The 20,826-nt window shown below is 47.3% G+C and overlaps 1 protein-coding gene across 1 annotated transcript in view; it reads right to left on the bottom strand.

Annotated features, from left to right (window-relative positions):
• The window catches only part of LOC140395321 (unconventional myosin-XVB-like), a 344,508-nt gene that overhangs the window by 140,900 nt on the left and 182,782 nt on the right, over nucleotides 1–20,826 (bottom strand). Inside the window, exon 10 of the mRNA XM_072482943.1 lies at nucleotides 364–518. Coding sequence (XP_072339044.1) covers nucleotides 364–518 — 155 coding nt within the window. The remainder of the gene's footprint in view (nucleotides 1–363; nucleotides 519–20,826) is intronic.

Here is a 20,826-nt window from a genome sequence, read left to right on the forward strand (position 1 = left end):
CAAGGACTGGATGGCCCAAGGACTGGATGGCCAAAGGACTGGGTGGCCCAAGGACTGGATGGCCAAAGGACTGGATGGCCAAAGAGCTGGATGGCCAAAAGGCTGGATGACCAAAGGGCTGGATGGCCAATGGGCTGGATGGCCAAGTGCTGGATGGCCCAAGAGCTGAATGGTCCACTGGCAGAATGGTCAATTCCTTCTCCTATTTTTTCTGACCTTATGAACCTGCTTAATTAATGCTGAGTTACTGGGTTTAGTGGTCACACACCATCCACTGCGCTAGCTGAAACCAGGTAACTCAGTCCACACCAGATATTCTTGTTCATTTGACACTGTCCTACTCTGGATACTGCATTGTCTTACCTTACTCATGGATGATCTTCTAGAATTGGGCATGTTCTTTTGCCTCTCTTTGTTCTTCCCCATATTAGTGTTATAGTACTCCGGAGCTGCGGTTGGCTGAACATGGTCTCTGGGAAATAGGCCAGATCGACCACCAATCGATCCAAACTGCCAACCTATGGAAGGAAGGGATCAAGATTCAACATCGTCGGTGAGGCCATACCTCTCAGCTTACTCTCTGTCACATTTTACATCTCGGCTTCTCTTCTGTGTCTCCAATTGTTTATATTTCTACCCCGCAAAAGATTCTACCAAATTTTAGAGTTAAGCAGAATTTGTAGAATCTGTGATCGACAAGTTTTCGACTTTTTTTGTTTAACTATTTGTACCAATGTGAGAAATCATAGTGGCAGCATTGATCACCAGGTAACGTGTAATATAGTTAGATCCAGAATAAAATTTATCTATGTAGTCCAACGTTCTGAAGGGAGGCACAGCACAAAGTAGAGAAGAGTAAAGCTCTCAGTTCAATAAAATATTTCGACATCGGGTACAGCATAGGTTTGATATGGAGCAAAACTCCATCTATTCTGCCTCTTTAAACTTTTTCTGATGAGGTAAAGAATGATTTAAGTTCAAAGTAGAACTTCCTCTTGTTAGGATACCGGCCCAGACCCAAAATTTGTTAGGATACTGGATGAGAACCCCAAACATTTGTTTTTGTAGTACTGTGAGGAAAGGATACTTCATCCCAGGAGTGATGACTCTGACCAAAATGTATCTTTTTGTTAAAACCAACTTTAATTTAAACACAGAATTAACCACAATATCAAATAAATCATTCTACAATTATCAGTTCAACTTTTCTTGAATAAAAGGAAAAACTTGAACTTACTAATTATACCTGCTACTGACTCGAATTAAGCAACCTGATAAAGTTCAAATGCGACTTATAAATAAAGTTAACAAAACAGGTTACTTGTTTAGCTGTGCAGAGTGTTATGGGCCAGAGTTTAGAGAACTCCAAAGTATATCATGGACATCACCTGACCCAAGACCTTTACTAGATTGTGGTATGGGGCGCACACGGCCCACTCTACAGGTGTGGTGCAGCGGAAATTTAAAAGTAATTCTTAAAGCAAAACACTGTTTATTCTATGAACTCAGTTAACCTTTTTAAAACATAGTGAACATCTTAGTACCCATCAATTCAAATACACCTCCCAAAGAAAATAACACTCTGAGTAATCCTTAAACTTTCCTTTTAACATCCATAAGATAAAAATCCTTTTTACAGAAGCACATCAAGTTTAAATTCTCTACTGAGAACAGTTACCATGTTGAAATCACCAAATTGACATTCATAAGCTTGCAAAGATTCACAAATGGACATTCATAAGCTTGCAGAGATTTGCTACTGTGATTGCAGCTTCTCCAAAACTAAAACAAAACTAAAAATCACAGACACACCCAAGCTTTTCCTCAAAGTGAAACTAAAAAGCAGAGCTAGAGTTCTGCTCCGCCCACACTCTGACATCACTGCAGCTACTTGAGCAGACAAACATTTCTTAAAGTGACATTCCCATGACACCTCCACCCAAGAAAAATAAATAAACCATCAACTTCAAGATGGTTTCATTTTTCACCTTTTCACTTTCCATTAAGAAATGCAGACAGTAAATGTACTTTTTCGTTTCAAAAAACAATACATGCAAACACGTATAATAACACAGTCCATTTTAGTTCTTCTTCCTCCAACTGGAATCCTTCTCGATTGACAGTCTCTTTGAACAAGAAGGTCTCTGCACTATCCATCCATTTCTCTACGCCTCGGCATTTCGCTTTAAAGTCAGATACGTTAAGTTCAATCTGATCACAGAGTCCCTTGTAATTCTCCAACACAGGAGCATTGGTCATCACAGCTTTCAGGCGGTCAAATGAGTGTTGAAAGTCCGCTGTCCACTGAAAATTTCGACATTTCTTCAGCAAGTCCGTCAGTGGAGCAACCACATTACAAAAAATTTTGAACAAATGTTCGATCAAATCCACTCATGCTAAGAATGCATTATTTCCCTTCGTCTCAAGGGTATTGGAAACTCCGCAATAACTTTTGTTTTCACATCCCGTGTCCGAATGTATGGCCAAGGAAAGTGACTTGGGCTTTTCCAAATTCACTTTTGACTAGGTTTATCACCAAACCTGCCTCCTGAAGTCGATCGAATAACTTCATCAAATGCTTCAAATGTTCTGTCCATGTCTGGCTAAAAATTACCAGATCGTCGATGTATACCGCACAATTGGGTAATCCAGAAACAACTTTGTTAGTTAACTGTTGAAATGTGGCTGGGCATTTTTCATGCCAAGTGGCATAACTTTGAATTGGTGTATACCATCTGGAATCACAAAAGCTGAAATCTCCTTCGCCCTTTCGGATCAAGGTACCTGCCAGTAACCTTTAAGTAAATCCAATTTGGAAATACAAGCTGATTGTCCCACTTTCTCAATGCAATCCTCCAAACGTGGGATAGGATAAGAGTCCGTTCTTGTAACTGCATTCACCTTTCTATAGTCCACACACAACCGTTGGGTACATTCCGGTTTTGGTACCATCACGATGGGTGAACTCCATTGGCTGCAACCTACTTCAATTATGCCATTTTTAAGCATACTTTCAATCTCTTTGTTAACCTGCCACTTTTAAAGGGTTAAGTCTATGAGTACATTGTTTGATTGGAACAGCATTTCCCACATCTACATCATGTATAACCATTTTAGTACTTCCCAATTTATGTCCACAAACTTGCCCATGTGATAACAATGATTCTTTCAGGTCAGTCCGTTTTTCCTCTGGAAGGCAACTCAACAATTTATCCCAATTTTTAAGAACATCCTCATTTTCCAATTTAATTTGAGGTACGTCAAATTCACAGTCATCTGGATTTGGTTCGTCACTTTGAGTTAGAATCATTAAAACCGCCTCCTTTTTCTCTCCTTCCCTTTCAAAGTACCTTTTAAGCATATTCGCATGACACACTCGGTGAGTTTTCCTTCTATCTGGCATTCTTACCACATAATTCACCTCACTTAATTTCCTTTCAATCTGATAAGGTCCACAAAACCTTGCATTTAAAGGTTCACCTATCACTGGTAACAATACTAAAACTTTCTCTCTACTGGCAAAACTACGAACTTTGGATTTCTTGTCCGCTACCCGTTTCATCACATGTTGTGCAACTTTTAAATGCTGTCCAGCCAATTCACCTGCTCTATTTAATCGTTCCTTAAAATTTGACAAGTAATCCAATAATGTGAGTTCCGACTGCTCACTCACCAATTTTTCCTCAATCAATTTAAGTGTACCTCTTACCTCATGACCAAAATTTAGTTCAAAAGGACTGAATTTGGTTGACTCATTAGGTGCATCCCTAATTGCAAACAATGGATTTCCTTTATCCCAATCCTCTGGATAATCTTGACAAAAAGCCCTCAACATTGTCTTTAATGCCTGATGCCTCCTTTCTAATGCTCCCTGCGATTCTGGATGGTACGCAGTTGATTTAAATTGTTTTATTCCTAAGATATCCATGACTTCTTTGAATAACCTTGAGGTAAAATTTGATCCTTGATCTGATTATATTTCTGTGGGTAGTCCATATCTAGTAAAGAATTTAAGTAACTCCTCCACAATATTTTTAGCTGTAATATTACGTACTGGCCTCTGGAAATCAAGTAGACACATCCATTACAGTCAAAAGATATTGATTCCCACTTTTCGTTTTAGGAAGCGATCCTACGCAATCAATTAAGACCCTTGTAAAAGGTTCCTCAAATGCTGGAATGGGTATTAAGGGCGCTGGTTTTATCACTGCTTGATGTTTCCCTATCACTTGACATGTGTGACATGATCGACAAAATTTGGCTACATCTTTATGTAGTCCAGGCCAATAAAAATGTTTTTGTATTTCAGCTATAGTTTTCCTCACTCCCAAATGACCTCCCACTGGTACCTCATGTGCAACTTGCAACACCTCCTTTCTATACCCTACCGGCAATACTACTTGATGAACTCCTGCCCACTTTTCATTCACCTGCATATGTAAAGGTCTCCATTTTCTCATCAAGGCATCATTTTTACGGTAATAACACTCTGGTATACACTCAGTTTCCTCTTCTGTGTATGCTTTCTGATACATCCGGTTTATTTCTACATCTTTCTGTTGTAACTCAGCCAATTTTCCTGAACTAAAAATATCCGCCTCATCCTCCACCTGTTCTTGTTCTTTTTCAACCATCTGATCAAAAATTGTTTCTGATAATTGCACTTCAACTTCAACTTCACTCTTTGATTTCTCCTCTTGTCTTAACCTGTGACTTTGCGACCTTGTTACTACACAATCCGGAAAAGTTCCAGGATATTCGTCCTTCAACATTTCAGTTGGCTGATTTTCTATTGGCTTATCAGCCACAGTAGGCATAACTCCCACCTACGATCCAGCTATATCATTATCCAAGATAAACTGTATTCCTGGACAAGATAGTTTCTCTATTACTCCTACTACCACTTCACTACTCTTCACTGGACTTTCCAACCTTACCTTATACAATGTAACACTACTCCTCTCACCCTGAATTCCACATATTACCATCTTTTCTGACAATATTCCTCCCAAACTACATAACTCTTCATCTCTTACCATTAAAGATTGACTAGCTCCCGTATCTCTTAAAATTGTGACTGCTTTACCTGCTCCTCCAGATACACATGAGTAAACTTTACCCACACAAGTAAATTCTTTAAAGAGATCGGCATCTTCTTATCAATCACCTCTTGATCAGGCTGTACAATCTTTTGCACCTCCTTCGCTTCACTTGTGCTTTCCTTTCCCACTCTAACAAACCCCACTGTCTTATCCTGTTTTACCGTTTCAGCCTTCACAATGCTTTTCTTTCACCACCAACACTGTGACTTTACACGGCCTAGTTTACTACAGTGAAAACATTTGAAACATTTCATTTCTTTTCCACCGTCCTGGATTTCTTTTTTAATCTGAGGTACACTCTCCTTATTATCTCCCATCAGATCACCTTTACCTTACCACTTGCGTATTTCTCATGTCCCCTGTTTCTATCCCTCATAGGCTGAGACTGATGTCAGAAACCAAGCTTTTATTTATGAACTAATTCATAATCACCTACCATTTCTGCTGCTAACCTCGCAGTTTTAACCCTCTGCTCTTCCACATGAGTTCTCACTACATCAGGAATTGAATTTTTTAAAAAATAAAAAAATTTAGAGTAACCAATTATTTTTATCCAATTAAGGGGAAATTTACCATGACCAATCCACCTATCCTGCACATCTTTGGGTTGTGGGGGTGAAACCCATGCAGACACGGGGAGAATGTGCAAACTCCACACGGACAGTGACCAAGGGCCGGGATTCGAACCTGGGTCCTCAGCGCCATAGGCAGCAATGTTAACCACTGCGCCACGTGCCGCTCCCAGGAATTGAATTTTTTAACTCCTCCAAAAGTATAATTTCTCTGAGAGCTTCATACGTTTGGTCTATTTTCAAAGCCCTTATCCACCTATCAAAATTACTTTGATCCTTTCAAACTCCATGTATGTTTGACCAAATTCTTTCCTTAAATTTCTAAACGCTTGTCTGTAGGCTTCAGGCACTAGTTCATATGCACCTGAGATGGGTTTTTTCACCTCCTCATACGTCCCAGATACCTCTCCCGATAGTGATGCAAACACTTCACTTGCCCTATGTTTGTTTGAATCAGTAATACCCACATGTCCTGTGGCCATTTCATTTGTTTAGCTACCTTCTCAAATGAAATGAAAAAGGCTTCTACCTCCTTCTCATCAAACTTTGGCACTGCGTGGACATATTTAAATAGATCCCCACCAAGCCTTCGAATATGACGCTCTTTCTCACTATCCTCATCAATATCCTCCAACTGTACATTTCCCTTTATGTCCACCAATTTTAACTGACTGTCATGTTTCATGGCCATTTTCTGAAGTTCAGACTCTCTCTCTTTATCTTTTTCCCTGATCTGTATCTCCCTTTCTCTTTCTTTTTGTTCTGATAGGGCTATTCTTTCTATTTTCCTTTCTTCTCTCTCTTTTTCTTTTTCTTCTCTATCTCTTTCTTTTTTCTATCTCTCTCTTTCGTATTCAAGCTGCTTTAATTCTTTCTCATGTTCCATTAGTTTAATTTGTAACTGGATTTGTGCCATTTCCAATGAGTCAAACTGTATCTCAGGCAATTTCAAATGCTTAGCCACTGCCATAATTACCTCATCTTTTCTCATTTTGTCAGGTAATGTTAACTGCAATGTTTTTCCCAACTCTAAAAACCTGTTTTTAGTCTCTGTCCGTAAGGTATTGCATGTGACCGTCTCCACCCCCCAAAACATCAGAGCCTCTGAAAGAGCCATTGTCCACAACACACTCACTACTTAAACTGAAATGCCACACCTGAAAAACAACCACAATATGCTCACCCCTCACTGTCTTTAAGTTCACTAAGCCAATCCAATAGATAGACTTTTATCCCCCTCGAGCCTCCAATTTGTTATGATCCAGGGTTTAGAGAACTCCAAAGTATATCATGGACATCACCTGACCCAAGACTTTTACTAGATTGTGGTATGGGGAGCACACGGCCCACTCTACAGGTGTGGTGCAGTGGAAATTTAAAAGTAATTCTTAAAGCAAAACACTGTTTATTCTATGAACTCAGTTAACCTTTTTAAAACAGACAGTGAACATCTTAGCACCCATCAATTCAAATACATCCCCCCAAAGAATATAACACTCTAAGTAATCCTTAAACTTTTCTTTTAACATCCATAAGACAAAAATCCTTTTTACAGAAGCACATCAGGCTTAAATTCTCTACTGAGAACAGTTACCACATTGAAATCACCAAATGGACATTCATAAGCTTGCAGAGATGCACACACATCCTGTTGTGATTGCGGTTTCTCCAAAACTAAAACTAAACTAAAAAAACACAGACACGCCCAAGCTTTTCGTCAAAGCAAAACTAAAAAGCAGAGCCAGAGCTCAGCTCCATGCACACTCTGACATCACTGCAACCACTTGAGCAGACACACATTTCTTAAAGTGACATTCCCATGACAAGAGGGCATTTGGAGAGAGATCGCTTCAAGAGCAGCACACTTCTGCTCAACCTAACTGCATTTGGCAAAAGCTGCTGTTCAACTTAAAATCCTATAACAGACTGAAAAACTGCAGATGGATCTGGCTCCTCCCACTAATTACATAATCTGAATCCCACTAAATTCCATGACCTGTTTAGCTCGTACTAAACACCACTCCCTCATAAATTATGCACACTCCAGAGAATCTCCAGCAATAAAAACACCATTCCGTTCGCCCTTAATCTGTAACCAAGTGATAGGGTACAGATTTATTGATTTACTCATGGTTTTAGGTGCTATTTGAATGCATATCTGAGGGGTGAAATTATTAAAAGCGTTTTGACTGTGAGAATACAGTCAATGCTTCAGATAATAAATTAACTATTATACGCTAGTATCTTGACTGTGGGAATCCAGACACTGCTTCAGTCATAATAATAACAATAATCTTTATTGTCACAAGTAGGCTTACATGAACACTGCAATGAAGTTACTGTGAAAATCCCCCAGTTGCCACATTCCGGCGCCTGTTCGGGTACACAGAGAGAATTCAGAATGTCCAATTCACTTAACAGCACGTCTTTCGGGGCTTGTGGAAGGTAACCGGAGCACCTGGAGGAAACCCACGCAGACACAGGGAGAACGTACAGACTCCACACAGACAGTGACCCAAGTCGGGAATTGAACCTGGAACCCTGGCACTGTGCTACCCTGACGGCCATATTGTTTCATATAATGAATTGACTATTGTATTTCAGTGTATTCAACAATACGAATGTATCAACTCTTCAGTTACAGCAAGGTCTCCGTCCGAGTTGTGGCATAAGAAACCTATTCAGTAATTACCCTGAGAATGCGCATGCAAACGCTGAGCTACCTTTGATAGACAGCAGTTAATCTTATGTAATGGCCAATGTTTGATTGATCAGTCATCCTTGAAGTAACAGACATCCATTTGAACAAACCAGGTGGTCTCAGCTGAGAATTAGAAACCAATGAGAGTAAATGAGGGATTAGACCTGAGATAAGGATTCCCTTAAAAGTAGGAACTCGTGGTCGAGGTCTTGTTCCTGAATTCTTGCATTCCTGAATTCTTGAATCATCTATCTTTTGTGTTTAAGGTGATTTCTTTATACTTTTATGTTTTATGCTGTTTGCTAAGTGTCCGACCCTTTTATGCATTGTTTGATATTTTGTTTATAAGTTTTGATTCAGTTCTTATTCAAGTGTATTCAAGTGAATAATTAGCAATAAAGTTGTATTTTGACACCTCCAATCAACTGGACTATCGACTCTCATTAGAAGGTAAACTTACACCAAGTAAGTGGTTGGAATCAATCATTACCTCACCTTTTACAACTCTTCAATTACAGCTTTGGTAGACATGCAGCTTGTATGTATCTTAAACCAGTTTTAAAAAAAATATCATAACTACCACAAATTGATGTGCATCAATTTCTACATTCATCATACTTTATATTGCACCAGGTCATGTACAGCATTGGTTTGATACATGAAGGTTATAAGAGCAAATTTGGCCAAGCAAACCTGTGCCAGCATGTACCACACAGATGAGAGAATCATTCCAATCACATTTACATAGCCCCCGCTTCCATATTCCTTTGTTCCCTTTTTCCAGCAGCTACCTCTCCAATCTACTAGTCAATCTTGATATCGTTTTTGATTCAATCACTGACCCATAGTGAATGCCTCAGCCTCACCATCTTCTGTGAAAAAGTTTTTCCTGCCCCTTGTTCTGCTCTCTTAAAGTTAATCTTGAGCTTGGCCTTTCTCGGAGAGGCAATCAGTGCATACTGTCACTCTGAGCCCATTTATGTGCCTTACTTTTTCTATAATTTATCTTGCCCGACCTTCTGTCTCAGGGCAGACAAGATCCAGGCAATGCAATGTGTCCTCAGGGCCCAGTGACAAAGTGCAGGAGAGTTGAAGTGAAGGAAGTCACTCTCCCCTTTTATGACAAGTTTATAGATCCATTGAAATTTAAATGTCCTTGACAGGCCTGGAAGAAGAAAGTGTATAGGACTTAGGGGGTGAGGCAGGATTGGCGGTGCGGGAGGAGTCGGAGATTGGGGGTTTTTGGGTCAAGCCTTAACTTGAGATGTGGGGAGTGATCAGACCCCAGGAAAGTTCGGGCCTCAGGAAGGAAGGGGGAGGGAGTCCTGTCGAGGGTTCATCTGTGTCTGTATAATAGTTACCCAGGAGTTAGAATGGGCTTTAAACCGTCTTTTTGAGAGCCATCCAAACTTTGTGATTTAAATCACATTTTTGGTTCCCAGTGAAGAGCAATTGTCCAAAACATGTATGTATTTCTCGGCAATTGCCGTGCAAATCTTAGCTGTGAACCACGAAAGCGAATTCCCCAGGGAATCTTTCTGCCTCCCCCCCACCAATTCGATGCTGGGGAGCTCGGATATCAAGGCCCCTTGGGTGGACGTTTGAGCCGCATTAGCCCTCAGTGAGAACAGCGACACAGGTGCAAATTCCCGCGAGAGTCGGGAAATGTGATTCTTACTGGCGAGATCCAGAAAGGGTGAGAACCTCATTTTAATAAATTTCACCAAATTTAAATATGATCTGTATGGGCTGAGTTAAGAAACACCACAGGGCAAAAAACATTCGCTGGGGTGGTATACAGACCACCAAACTGCAGTGGTAATGTTGGGAATAGCATTAGACAGGAAATCAGAGATGCACGTGTTAAAGGAACATTGTGATTATGGGTGACTTTAATTTACATATAGATTGGGTGAGTCAAATTAGTCACAGTACAATAGAGGAGGAATTTCAGGACTGTGTACGGGATGGTTTTCTGGACCAATACATTGATGAACCAACGAGCGAGTGAACAGGTCATGTTGGACTGGGTGTTGTGCAATGAGAAAGGATTAGTTGGCAATCTAGTTGTGAGAGAACCCTTGTGGTTGAGTGACCATAATATGGTAGAATTCTTTATCAATGTGGATAGTGAGTGTAGTGAGATTCAGATATCAATATACATGATCAATGTATGTAAATGTAGTACAGTCATTTCAATACTAGATGGCTCACAGTCAGATACTATAAGAACAGGTTTCCCGCTTTTTCTAAGTCAGATGATGCAGATGATGATGAGATGATGATGTGATTCAGAACAGTGAACAAGCAAGACATAGATTAGCTGGAGTGAGAGAAGTTAGAACTAGTTTGTTATTATCGTGTATATATCTGTATTGTACTTTAATTCTTTATTGTTAGTTTAGTATTGAGTAAAAGGACTCACAGTTTATTATTTTATTACTCATTAAATAGTTCAGCTTTCAACAAGAAAACTATTGGTTATTTTATCATCCTGGTGGATTCAAGAGTAATATATATATTTTAGATAAGTCATTATTTAAAATATAATAGTGAGGTAGTTGATTCTCAGACGAGGGTCCTGAACCTCAATAAAAGTAACTGTGATGGTATGAGGCATGAGTTGGCTATGATATGCTGGGAAACATTACTGAAAGGAAGGATAATGGACAGGCAATGGCAGGCATTCCAGGAACAAATAGGTGAACGTCAAAAGTTGTTTATTCCTATTTGGTGAAAGAATAGAAAGTGAACTGTGGCCCAATCATGGCTTACAAGAGAAAATAGAGGTAATATTAGATTCAAAGAAGAGGTACATAAATTAGCAAGAAAAAGCAATAGACCTGAGGATTGGGAACAGTTTAAATTCAGCAAAGGCAGACTAAGGAATTGATTAAGAAAGGGAAAATACTATATGGAAATAAGCTAGCGGGTAACATAAAAACTGACTGTAAAAGTTTCTATAGGTGTGTAAAGAGAAAAAGATTGATTAAAACCAATGTAGGCCCCTTACAGTCAGAAACGGGGGTATTTATAACGGGGAACAAAGAAATGGCTGAGGCACTAAATTCATACTTTACTTCTGCCTTCACAAAGGAAGACATGAATAATGTACCTGAAGTATAATCAGACAAAGTCAGCATGGATTTACGAAAGGGAAATCATGCTTGACAAACCTAATAGAATTCTAGGGGCTGGTTTAGCACAGGGCTAAATCGCTGGCTTTGAAAGCAGACCAAGGCAGGCCAGCAGCACGGTTCAATTCCTGTACCAGCCTCTCCGAACAGGCGCCAGAATGGGGCGACTAGGGGCTTTTCACAGTAACTTCATTTGAAGCCTACTTGTGACAATAAGCGATTTTCATATTTCATTTCTTTGAAGATGCAACTAGTAGGGTTGACCAGGGAGAACCGGTGGTTGTGATTTATTTACAGTACGAAGTCTTACAACACCAGGTTAAAGTCCAACAGGTTTGTTTCGATGTCACTAGCTTTCAGAGCGTTGCTCCTTCCTCAGGTGAATGAAGAGGTATGTTCCAGAAACACAGATATAGACAAATTCAAAGATGCCAAACAATGCTAGGAATGCGACCATTAGCAGGTGATTAAATCTTTACAGATCCAGAGGTGGGGTAACCCCAGGTTAAGGAGGTGTGAATTGTATCAAGCCAGGACAGTTGGTAGGATTTTGCAGGCCAGATGGTGGGGGATGAATGTAATGCGACATGAATCCCAGGTCCCGGTTGAGGCCGCACTCATGTGTGTGGAACTTGGCTATAAGTTTCTGCTCGGCGATTCTGCGTTGTTGCGCGTCCTGAAGGCCGCCTTGGAGAACGCTTACCCGGAGATCAGAGGCTGAATGCCCTTGACTGCTGAAGTGTTCCCCGACTGGAAGGGAACATTCCCGCCTGGTGACTATTGCGCGATGTCCGTTCATTCGTTGTCGCAGCGTCTGTATGGTCTCGCCAATGTACCACGCTTCGGGACATCCTTTCCTGCAGCGTATGAGGTAGACAACCTCAACCGAGTCGCACGAGTATGTACCGCGTACCTGGTGGGTGGTGTTCCCACGTGTAATAGTGGTATCCATGTCGATGATCTGGCACGTCTTGCAGAGATTGCCATGGCAGGGTTGTGTGGTGTCGTGGTCACTGTTCTGAAGACTGGGTAGTTTGCTGCAAACAATGGTTCATTTGAGGTTGCGCGGTTGTTTGAAGGCAAGTAGTGGGGGTGTGGGGATGACCTTGGCAAGATGTTCATCGTCATCAATGACGTGTTGAAGGCTGTGAAGAAGATGACGCATTTTCTCCGCTCCGGGGAAGTACTGGACGACGAAGGGTATTCTGTCGTTGTGTCCCATGTTTGTCTTCTGAGGAGGTCGGTGCGGTTTTTCGCTGTGGCGCGTTGGAACTGTCGCTCGATGAGTCGAGTGCCATATCCCGTTCGTACAAGGGCATCTTTCAACGTCTGTAGATGTCTGTTACGCTCCTCCTCGTCTGAGCAGATCCTGTGTATACGGAGCGCTTGTCCATAGGGGATGGCTTCTTTAATGTGTTTAGGGTGGAAGCTGTAGAATTGGAGCATCATGAGGTTATCCGTAGGTTTGCGGTAAAGCGAAGTGCTGAGGTGACCGTCCTTGATGGAGACGAGTGTGTCCAAGAATGCAACTGATTTTGGAGAGTAGTCCATGGTGAGTCTGATGGTTGGATGGAACTTATTAATGTCATTGTGTAGTCGTTTCAGTGATTCTTCGCCGTGGGTCCAAAGGAAAAAAATGTCATCTATGTATCTGGTGTTGCAGCAATGACGACGGCATTGCTGCAACAGCCTCAGTACTCAACACCGACCACTGCCAATCTCCAGACGCAATTCTGCAACTCTTCCGCTTCATTCTGGATCACAACGTCTTCACCTTCGACAACAAGATCTTCATCCAGACGCACGGAACAGCCATGGGGACCAAATTCGCACCCCAATACGCCAACATCTTCATGCACAAGTTTGAACAGGACCTACTCACCGCACAGGACCTTCAACCGACGTTATACACCAGATACATCGATGACATTTTTTTCCTTTGGACCCACGGCGAAGAATCACTGAAAAGACTACACAATGACATTAATAAGTTCCATCCAACCATCAGACTCACCATGGACTACTCTCCAAAATCAGTTGCATTCTTGGACACACTCGTCTCCATCAAGGACGGTCACCTCAGCACTTCGCTTTACCGCAAACCCACGGATAACCTCATGATGCTCCAATTCTACAGCTTCCACCCTAAACACATTAAAGAAGCCATCCCCTATGGACAAGCGCTCCGTATACACAGGATCTGCTCAGACGAGGAGGAGCGTAACAGACATCTACAGACGTTGAAAGATGTCCTCGTACGAACGGGATATGGCACTCGACTCATCGAGCGACAGTTCCAACGCGCCACAGCGAAAAACCGCACCGACCTCCTCAGAAGACAAACATGGGACACAACCGACAGAATACCCTTCGTCGTCCAGTACTTCCCCGGAGCGGAGAAACTACGTCATCTTCTTCACAGCCTTCAACACGTCATTGATGACGATGAACATCTTGCCAAGGTCATCCCCACACCCCCACTACTTGCCTTCAAACAACCGCGCAACCTCAAACGAACCATTGTTTGCAGCAAACTACCCAGTCTTCAGAACAGTGACCACGACACCACACAACCCTGCCATAGCAATCTCTGCAAGACGTGCCAGATCATTGACATTGATCATTGATACCACTATTACACGTGAGAACACCACCCACCAGGTACGCGATACATACTCGTGCGACTCGGCCAACGTTGTCTACCTCATACGCTGCAGGAAAGGATGTCCCGAAGCGTGGTACATTGGCGAGACCATGCAGACGCTGCGACAACGAATGAACGGACATCGCGCAACAATCACCAGGCAGGAATGTTCCCTCCCAGTCGGGGAACACTTCAGCAGTCAAGGGCATTCAGCCTCTGATCTCCGGGTAAGCGTTCTCCAAGGCGGCCTTCAGGACGCGCAACAACGCAGAATCGCCGAGCAGAAACTTATAGCCAAGTTCCGCACACATGAGTGCGGCCTTAACCGGGACCTGGGATTCATGTCGCATTACATTCATCCCCCATCCATCTGGCCTGCAAAATCCTACCAACTGTCCTGGCTTGATACAATTCACACCTCTTTAACCTGGGGTTACCCCATCTCTGGATCTGTAAAGATTTAATCACCTGCTAATGGTCGCATTCCTAGCATTGTTTGGCATCTTTGAATTTGTCTATATATGTGTTTCTGGAACATACCTCTTCATTCACCTGAGGAAGGAGCAGCGCTCTGAAAGCTAGTGACATCGAAACAAACCTGTTGGACTTTAACCTGGTGTTGTAAGACTTCGTACTGTGCTCACCCCAGTCCAACGCCGGCATCTCCACATCGTGATTTATTTAGACTTTCAGAAGGCGTTCGACAAGGTCTCACATGGTAGATTACTATGTATAGTTAAAGCACTTGGGATCGCAGGTAGTGTCTTGAGATGGGTAGAAAGCTGGTTAGCAGACAGGAAGTAAAATGTTGGAATAAATTAATCTTTTTCCGATTGGCAGGCAGTGACTAGTGGGGTACCGTAGGAATTTATGCTAGAATCCTAACTGTTCACATTATATATTCATGATTTGGACAAGGGAATTAAATGTATTATCTCCATATTTGCAGATGATACAAAGTTAGATTGGGGGGTGAGCTATGGGGAGGATGCAGAGATGCTTCAGCGGGATTTGGACAGGCTGAGTGAGTGGGCATATGTACGGCAGATGCAGAAACTGTGGATAAATTTGAGCTTATCTGCTTTGGTAGAATGGTATAAAATTCTAACAGGATTATAGAGAGTAGATTCAGAAAGAACGTTCCTGTTGGTGGGGAAGTCCAGAATTAGGGGTCATAGTTTGAGAATAACCTTTTAGGATTGAGGGGAGGAGAAATGTCTTCACCCAGCGAGTAGTGAATCTGTGGAATTCTCTACCACAAAGAGTTGAGGCAAAAACAAGGGGCGGGATTTTCCATTGCCCGACGCCGATATCGCAATCGGCGATCGGGCGGAGAATTGACTACAATGCCCAAATTAGGCTGGCGCCGGTTTGATGCCAGTCAGCCATGCTCCGCCCGCTCTGAAATGCTGTCATCGCGTCGCGCACCACACGCCGTTGCAACAGTGTTGGTGCATCATCGGCAGGCCCTCCTGCGATGCTCTGCCCCCGATGGACCGAGTTTCTGACCACGCGGGACATGTGTGGTCTCAGCGATCGGGAACCCGGCATGGCGGCTGCAAATTGAGTCCAGCGCCGCCACACTCGGCCGGGATCTATGCCGCTGGCCGGAGGAGTTTCCGTGCAGGCTGGGGGGACTGGTGGGCATGCCAGGGAGTGGCCTGTGGGGTCACGGATGGGGGGGTCGGGTCCGCGCATGGCCGGCGCCATGTTGTATGGCGCGACCACTGTACGTCGTCGCGCTGCATGTGTGGCCAGGGACCTGGCCATTCTCTGGCCGTTTTCAGTGTGGGAGCCGGGAGTTTCACCCAGCGCCGCTACTAGCCCCTCACCGGTGAGGGTTTGGCACTGATATTTTCATTGTAAAACGCCCACGAATTCTCCGTTTGAGCCGACCCTTAGCCGCTGAAACGGAGACTCCAGACCATTGTTATTATAAGATCCGGAAAGAAGTCTATACTGAGACGAACAGGTTGAATCAAAAGAAAAAGGTTTAGTGCAGCAGAACAAGAGTACAGAGCAGTTAATCTAGTACAGGAACCAGCTCACAATTCAGGGCCCTCTGGTTTTATATAGAATGTAAAAGGGAGCGTGTATTCCCCATAGTGTCCCATGACCTGCTTAACCCTAGGTTATGATAACTCTGTAATTTCAAGTAGGAATTAGAAAAAGCTCTTGTGGTTAAAAAGATCAAGGAATGTGTGTGTGGGGCGGGGGGGGGGGGGGGGGGGGATCAGGGTATTGGATTTGATGATCAGCCATGATCATAATCAATGGAATGTGGGGGGGGGGGGCGGGGGGGGAGCAGGATCAGGGTATTGGATTTGATGATCAGCCATGATCATAATCAATGGCACGAAAAGCCAAATGGCCTCATCCTGCTTCTATTTTCTATGTATTTTCTACGTATTAAAGGCTTCCGAGCTTCCCACTGACTAAATATTTATACCTCGCCAACACCAAGTCACATCAGCGACTTTCACAACAGCTATTTAAGAATGCGAAGCAGTCTACTGGATTCCGCCAGGGATGACAAGGTAAGTATACCCTCGGGGGAGGGACATGCATGGGCACTGCCCCTAGCCAGGTTGGTAGTCCTAACCTGTGCCAGGGACAGTGCTGAGGCAGGCCCTCTGGGGAGCCCAATTGTGTGTGTGGGGGTCCTGCTGGGTGTGATGGTGGGGGGGGGGCTAAAGTATCAAGGCCTTTGAAGGGGTGGACTTTACAATAACAGGGGGTGCGGGCAGTGAGGGTGGGAGGGTACCTGGCATGGATGGAGGGGACATTGCATTTTGGAGCCGGGGGTGAAGTTTACATTGGGGGCAGTTTGCGTTGAGGGGGGAGTTTGCATTTCGGGGGGTGGGGTGGAATTTGCATTGAGGAGGAATCTTGCATTGAGGGGGAGGGGAGATTTGCTTGGCGGGCGGAGTTTGCATTGAGGGGAGTTTGCATTGGGGGTAAGATTGCATTGGGCGGGGAGAGGCAGCAGGATTCTCCGTCCCGGCAGACCCGCTCTCTGGCTCGGCGCGCCCCCGCTGGCAGCGAGATTCTCCGTCCCGGCAGACCCCCTCTCTGCCTCGGCGCCCCCGCTGGCAGCGAGATTCTCTGTCCCGACAGACCCGCTCTCTGGCTCGGCGCGCCCGCTGGCAGCGAGATTCTCTGTCCCGTCAGACCCGCTCTCTGGCTCGGCGTGCCCCCGCTGGCAGCGGGATTCTCCGTCCCGACAGACCCGCTCTCTGCCACGGCGCCCCCGCTGGCAGCGAGATTCTCCTTCCCGGCAGACTCGCTCTCTGGCTCGGCGCGCCCCCACTGGCAGCGAGATTCTCCGTCCTGGCAGACTCGCTCTCTGGCTCGGCGCGCCCCCACTGGCAGCGGGATTCTCCGTCCCGACAGACCCGCTCTCTGGCTCGGCGCCCCCCCACTGGCAGCGGGATTCTCCGTCCCGACAGACCCGCTCTCTGGCTCGGCGCCCCCGCTGGCAGCGAGATTCTCCGTCCCGGCAGACCAGCTCTCTGGCTCGGCGCGCCCCCGCTGGCAGCGGGATTCTCCGTCCTGGCAGACACGCTCTCTGGCTCGGCGCGCCCCCACTGGCAGCGGGATTCTCCGTTGGGCAGACCCGCTCTCTCGCTCGGCGCCCCCGCTGGCAGCGAGATTCTCCGTCCCGGCAGACCCGCTCTCTGGCTCGGCGCCCCCGCTGGCAGCGAGATTCTCCGTCCCGGCAGACTCGCTCTCTGGCTCGGCGCCCCCGCTGGCAGCGAGATTCTCCGTCCCGGCAGACCCGCTCTCTGGCTCGGCGCGCCCCCGCTGGCAGCGGGATTCTCCGTCCCGGCAGACCCGCTCTCTGGCTCGGCGCCCTCACTGGCAGCGGGATTCTCCGTCCTGGCAGACTCGCTCTCTGGCTCGGCGCACCCCGTTGGCAGCGGGATTCTCCGTCCAGGCAGACTCGCTCTCTGGCTCGGCGCGCCCCCACTGGCAGCGGGATTCTCCGTCCTGGCAGACTCGCTCTCTGGCTCGGCGCGCCCCCGCTGGCAGCGGGATTCTCCGTCCCGACAGACCCGCTCTCTGGCTCGGCGCCCCCGCTGGCAGCGGGATTCTCCGTCCCGGCAGACCCGCTCTCTGGCTCGGCGCCCCCACTGGCAGCGGGATTCTCCGTCCAGGCAGACTCGCTCTCTGGCTTGGCGCCCCCACTGGCAGCGGGATTCTCCGTCCAGGCAGACTCGCTCTCTGGCTCGGCGCCCCCCCACTGGCAGCGAGATTCTCCGTCCCGGCAGACCCGCTCTCTGACTCAGCGTGCCCCCGCTGGCAGCGGGATTCTCCGTCCCGGCAGACCCGCTCTCTGGCTCGGCGCGCCCCCGCTGGCAGCGGGATTCTCCGTCCTGGCAGACGCGCTCTCTGGCTCGGCGCCCCCACTGGCAGCGGGATTCTCCGTCCCGGCAGACTCGCTCTCTGGCTCGGCGCCCCCACTGGCAGCGGGATTCTCCGTCCCGACAGACACGCTCTCTGGCTCGGCGCCCCCGCTGGCAGCGAGATTCTCCGTCCCGGCAGACCCGCTCTCTGGCTCGGCGCGCCCCCACTGGCAGCGGGATTCTCCTTCCCGGCAGACCCGCTCTCTGGCTCGGCGCCCCCGCTGGCAGCGAGATTCTCCGTCCCGGTAGACCCGCTCTCTCGCTCGGCGCGCCCCCGCTGGCAGCGGGATTCTCCGTCCCGGCAGACCCGCTCTCTGGCTCGGCGCGCCCCCGCTGGCAGCGGGATTCTCCGTCCTGGCAGACTCGCTCTCTGGCTCGGCGCCCCCGCTGGCAGCGGGATTCTCCGTCCTGGCAGACTCGCTCTCTGACTCAGCGTGCCCCCACTGGCAGCGAGATTCTCCGTCCCGACAGACCCGCTCTCTGGCTCGGCGCGCCCCCGCTGGCAGCGAGATTCTCCGTCCCGGCAGACCCGCTCTCTCGCTCGGCGCGCCCCCGCTGGCAGCGAGATTCTCCGTCCCGGCAGACCCGCTCTCTGGCTCGGCGCGCCCCCGCTGGCAGCGAGATTCTCCGTCCCGGCAGACCCGCTCTCTGGCTCGGCGCGCCCCCGCTGGCAGCGGAATTCTCCGTCCCGGCAGACCAGCTCTCTCGCTCGGCGCGCCCCCACTGGCAGCGGGATTCTCCGTCCCGGTAGACCCGCTCTCTGGCTCGGCGCGCCCCCACTGGCAGCAGGATTCTCCGTCCCGACAGACTCGCTCTCTCGCTCGGCGCCCCCGCTGGCAGCGAGATTCTCCGTCCCGGCAGACCCGCTCTCTCGCTCGGCTCCCCCGCTGGCTGTGAGATTCTCCGTCCCGGTAGACCCGCTCTCTGGCTCGGCGCGCCCCCACTGGCAGCGGGATTCTCCGTCCCGGCAGACCCGCTCTCTGGCTCGGCGCCCCCACTGGCAGCGGGATTCTCCATCCTGGCAGACCCGCTCTCTGGCTCGGCGCCCCCACTGGCAGCGGGATTCTCCGTCCAAGCAGACTCGCTCTCTGGCTCGGCGCGCCCCCACTGGCAGCAGGATTCTCCATCCTGGCAGACTCACTCTCTGGCTCGGCGCGCCCCCACTGGCAGCGGGATTCTCCGTCCCGACAGACCCGCTCTCTGGCTCGGCGCCCCCACTGGCAGCAGGATTCTCCATCCTGGCAGACTCGCTCTCTGGCTCGGCACGCCCCCGCTGGCAGCGAGATTCTCCGTCCTGGCAGACCCGCTCTCTGGCTCGGCGCGCCCCCACTGGCAGCAGGATTCTCCATCCTGGCAGACTCACTCTCTGCCTCGGCGCCCCCGCTGGCAGCGAGATTCTCGGTCCCGACAGACCCGCTCTCTGGCTCGGCACGCCCCCGCTGGCAGCGGGATTCTCCATCCTGGCAGACTCGCTCTCTGGTGTAAGGTTTTCGGGCAATTCGGCCCTTTTGGAACTGCCCAAGCATAAAAACTCAGAGACTGTAAACTGACTTTTCAGCCAAGAGAACAGAACCAGTTTTCCCAGCAGGCTTGATCCGCTGAGCTGAGTAGGGACATAAGTACATAAATATTTACAAACACCCCCCTAGGAGCTACAAGCAAGAAGGAGCCAGACAACAAGATAACATCAAAACACAGACAAAGGGGCACGGGAATACACAGGAGGCTTGCATGCAAGCAGGACAATGGGATGGTCATAGCCCCATGCAGATGTAAAGGACTTTGCCTCCACCAGAGCAGAATCCAATCAACACCCCATCAACATAGCAGCTATCTCCGGAGCAGATGGAAGTCTTTGAAAATCTTCAAGGGAGCTCAACCTCGTTATCTTAAAAAACAGACTGGAGGCGGACCTAGGGGAGGTACTCCCATCTCGACAGGTCTGACCGGCTCAAAGGGGGCGGGACCAGCGGGAACTTTAAATCTTACCTTTTTCAATGCAAAAGGGGCTGGCCGATCACAGGACAAAGCCAGGTAAAACAATATAAAAGGGGCTGTGTTTTCGATTGGGGGGCTCTTCGTTCTGGGCTCGACCTCTGCACCCCTGACTTGACCTCTGCAGCCTGTGACCGTAAGTACCCTGCAGCAGCTTACGAAACTCCCTTGACTTTAATAGTGGTTGAGGCTTTGGGGAAGGGAACTTGTTTTGTGCCTTGTGATATTGCTAAAAACTGTGTAATCATAAGAATTTTCGTTGTGTCCGC

Source organism: Scyliorhinus torazame, chromosome 18, assembly GCF_047496885.1.
Source record: "Scyliorhinus torazame isolate Kashiwa2021f chromosome 18, sScyTor2.1, whole genome shotgun sequence".
NCBI classification, from domain to species: Eukaryota; Metazoa; Chordata; class Chondrichthyes; order Carcharhiniformes; family Scyliorhinidae; genus Scyliorhinus; species Scyliorhinus torazame.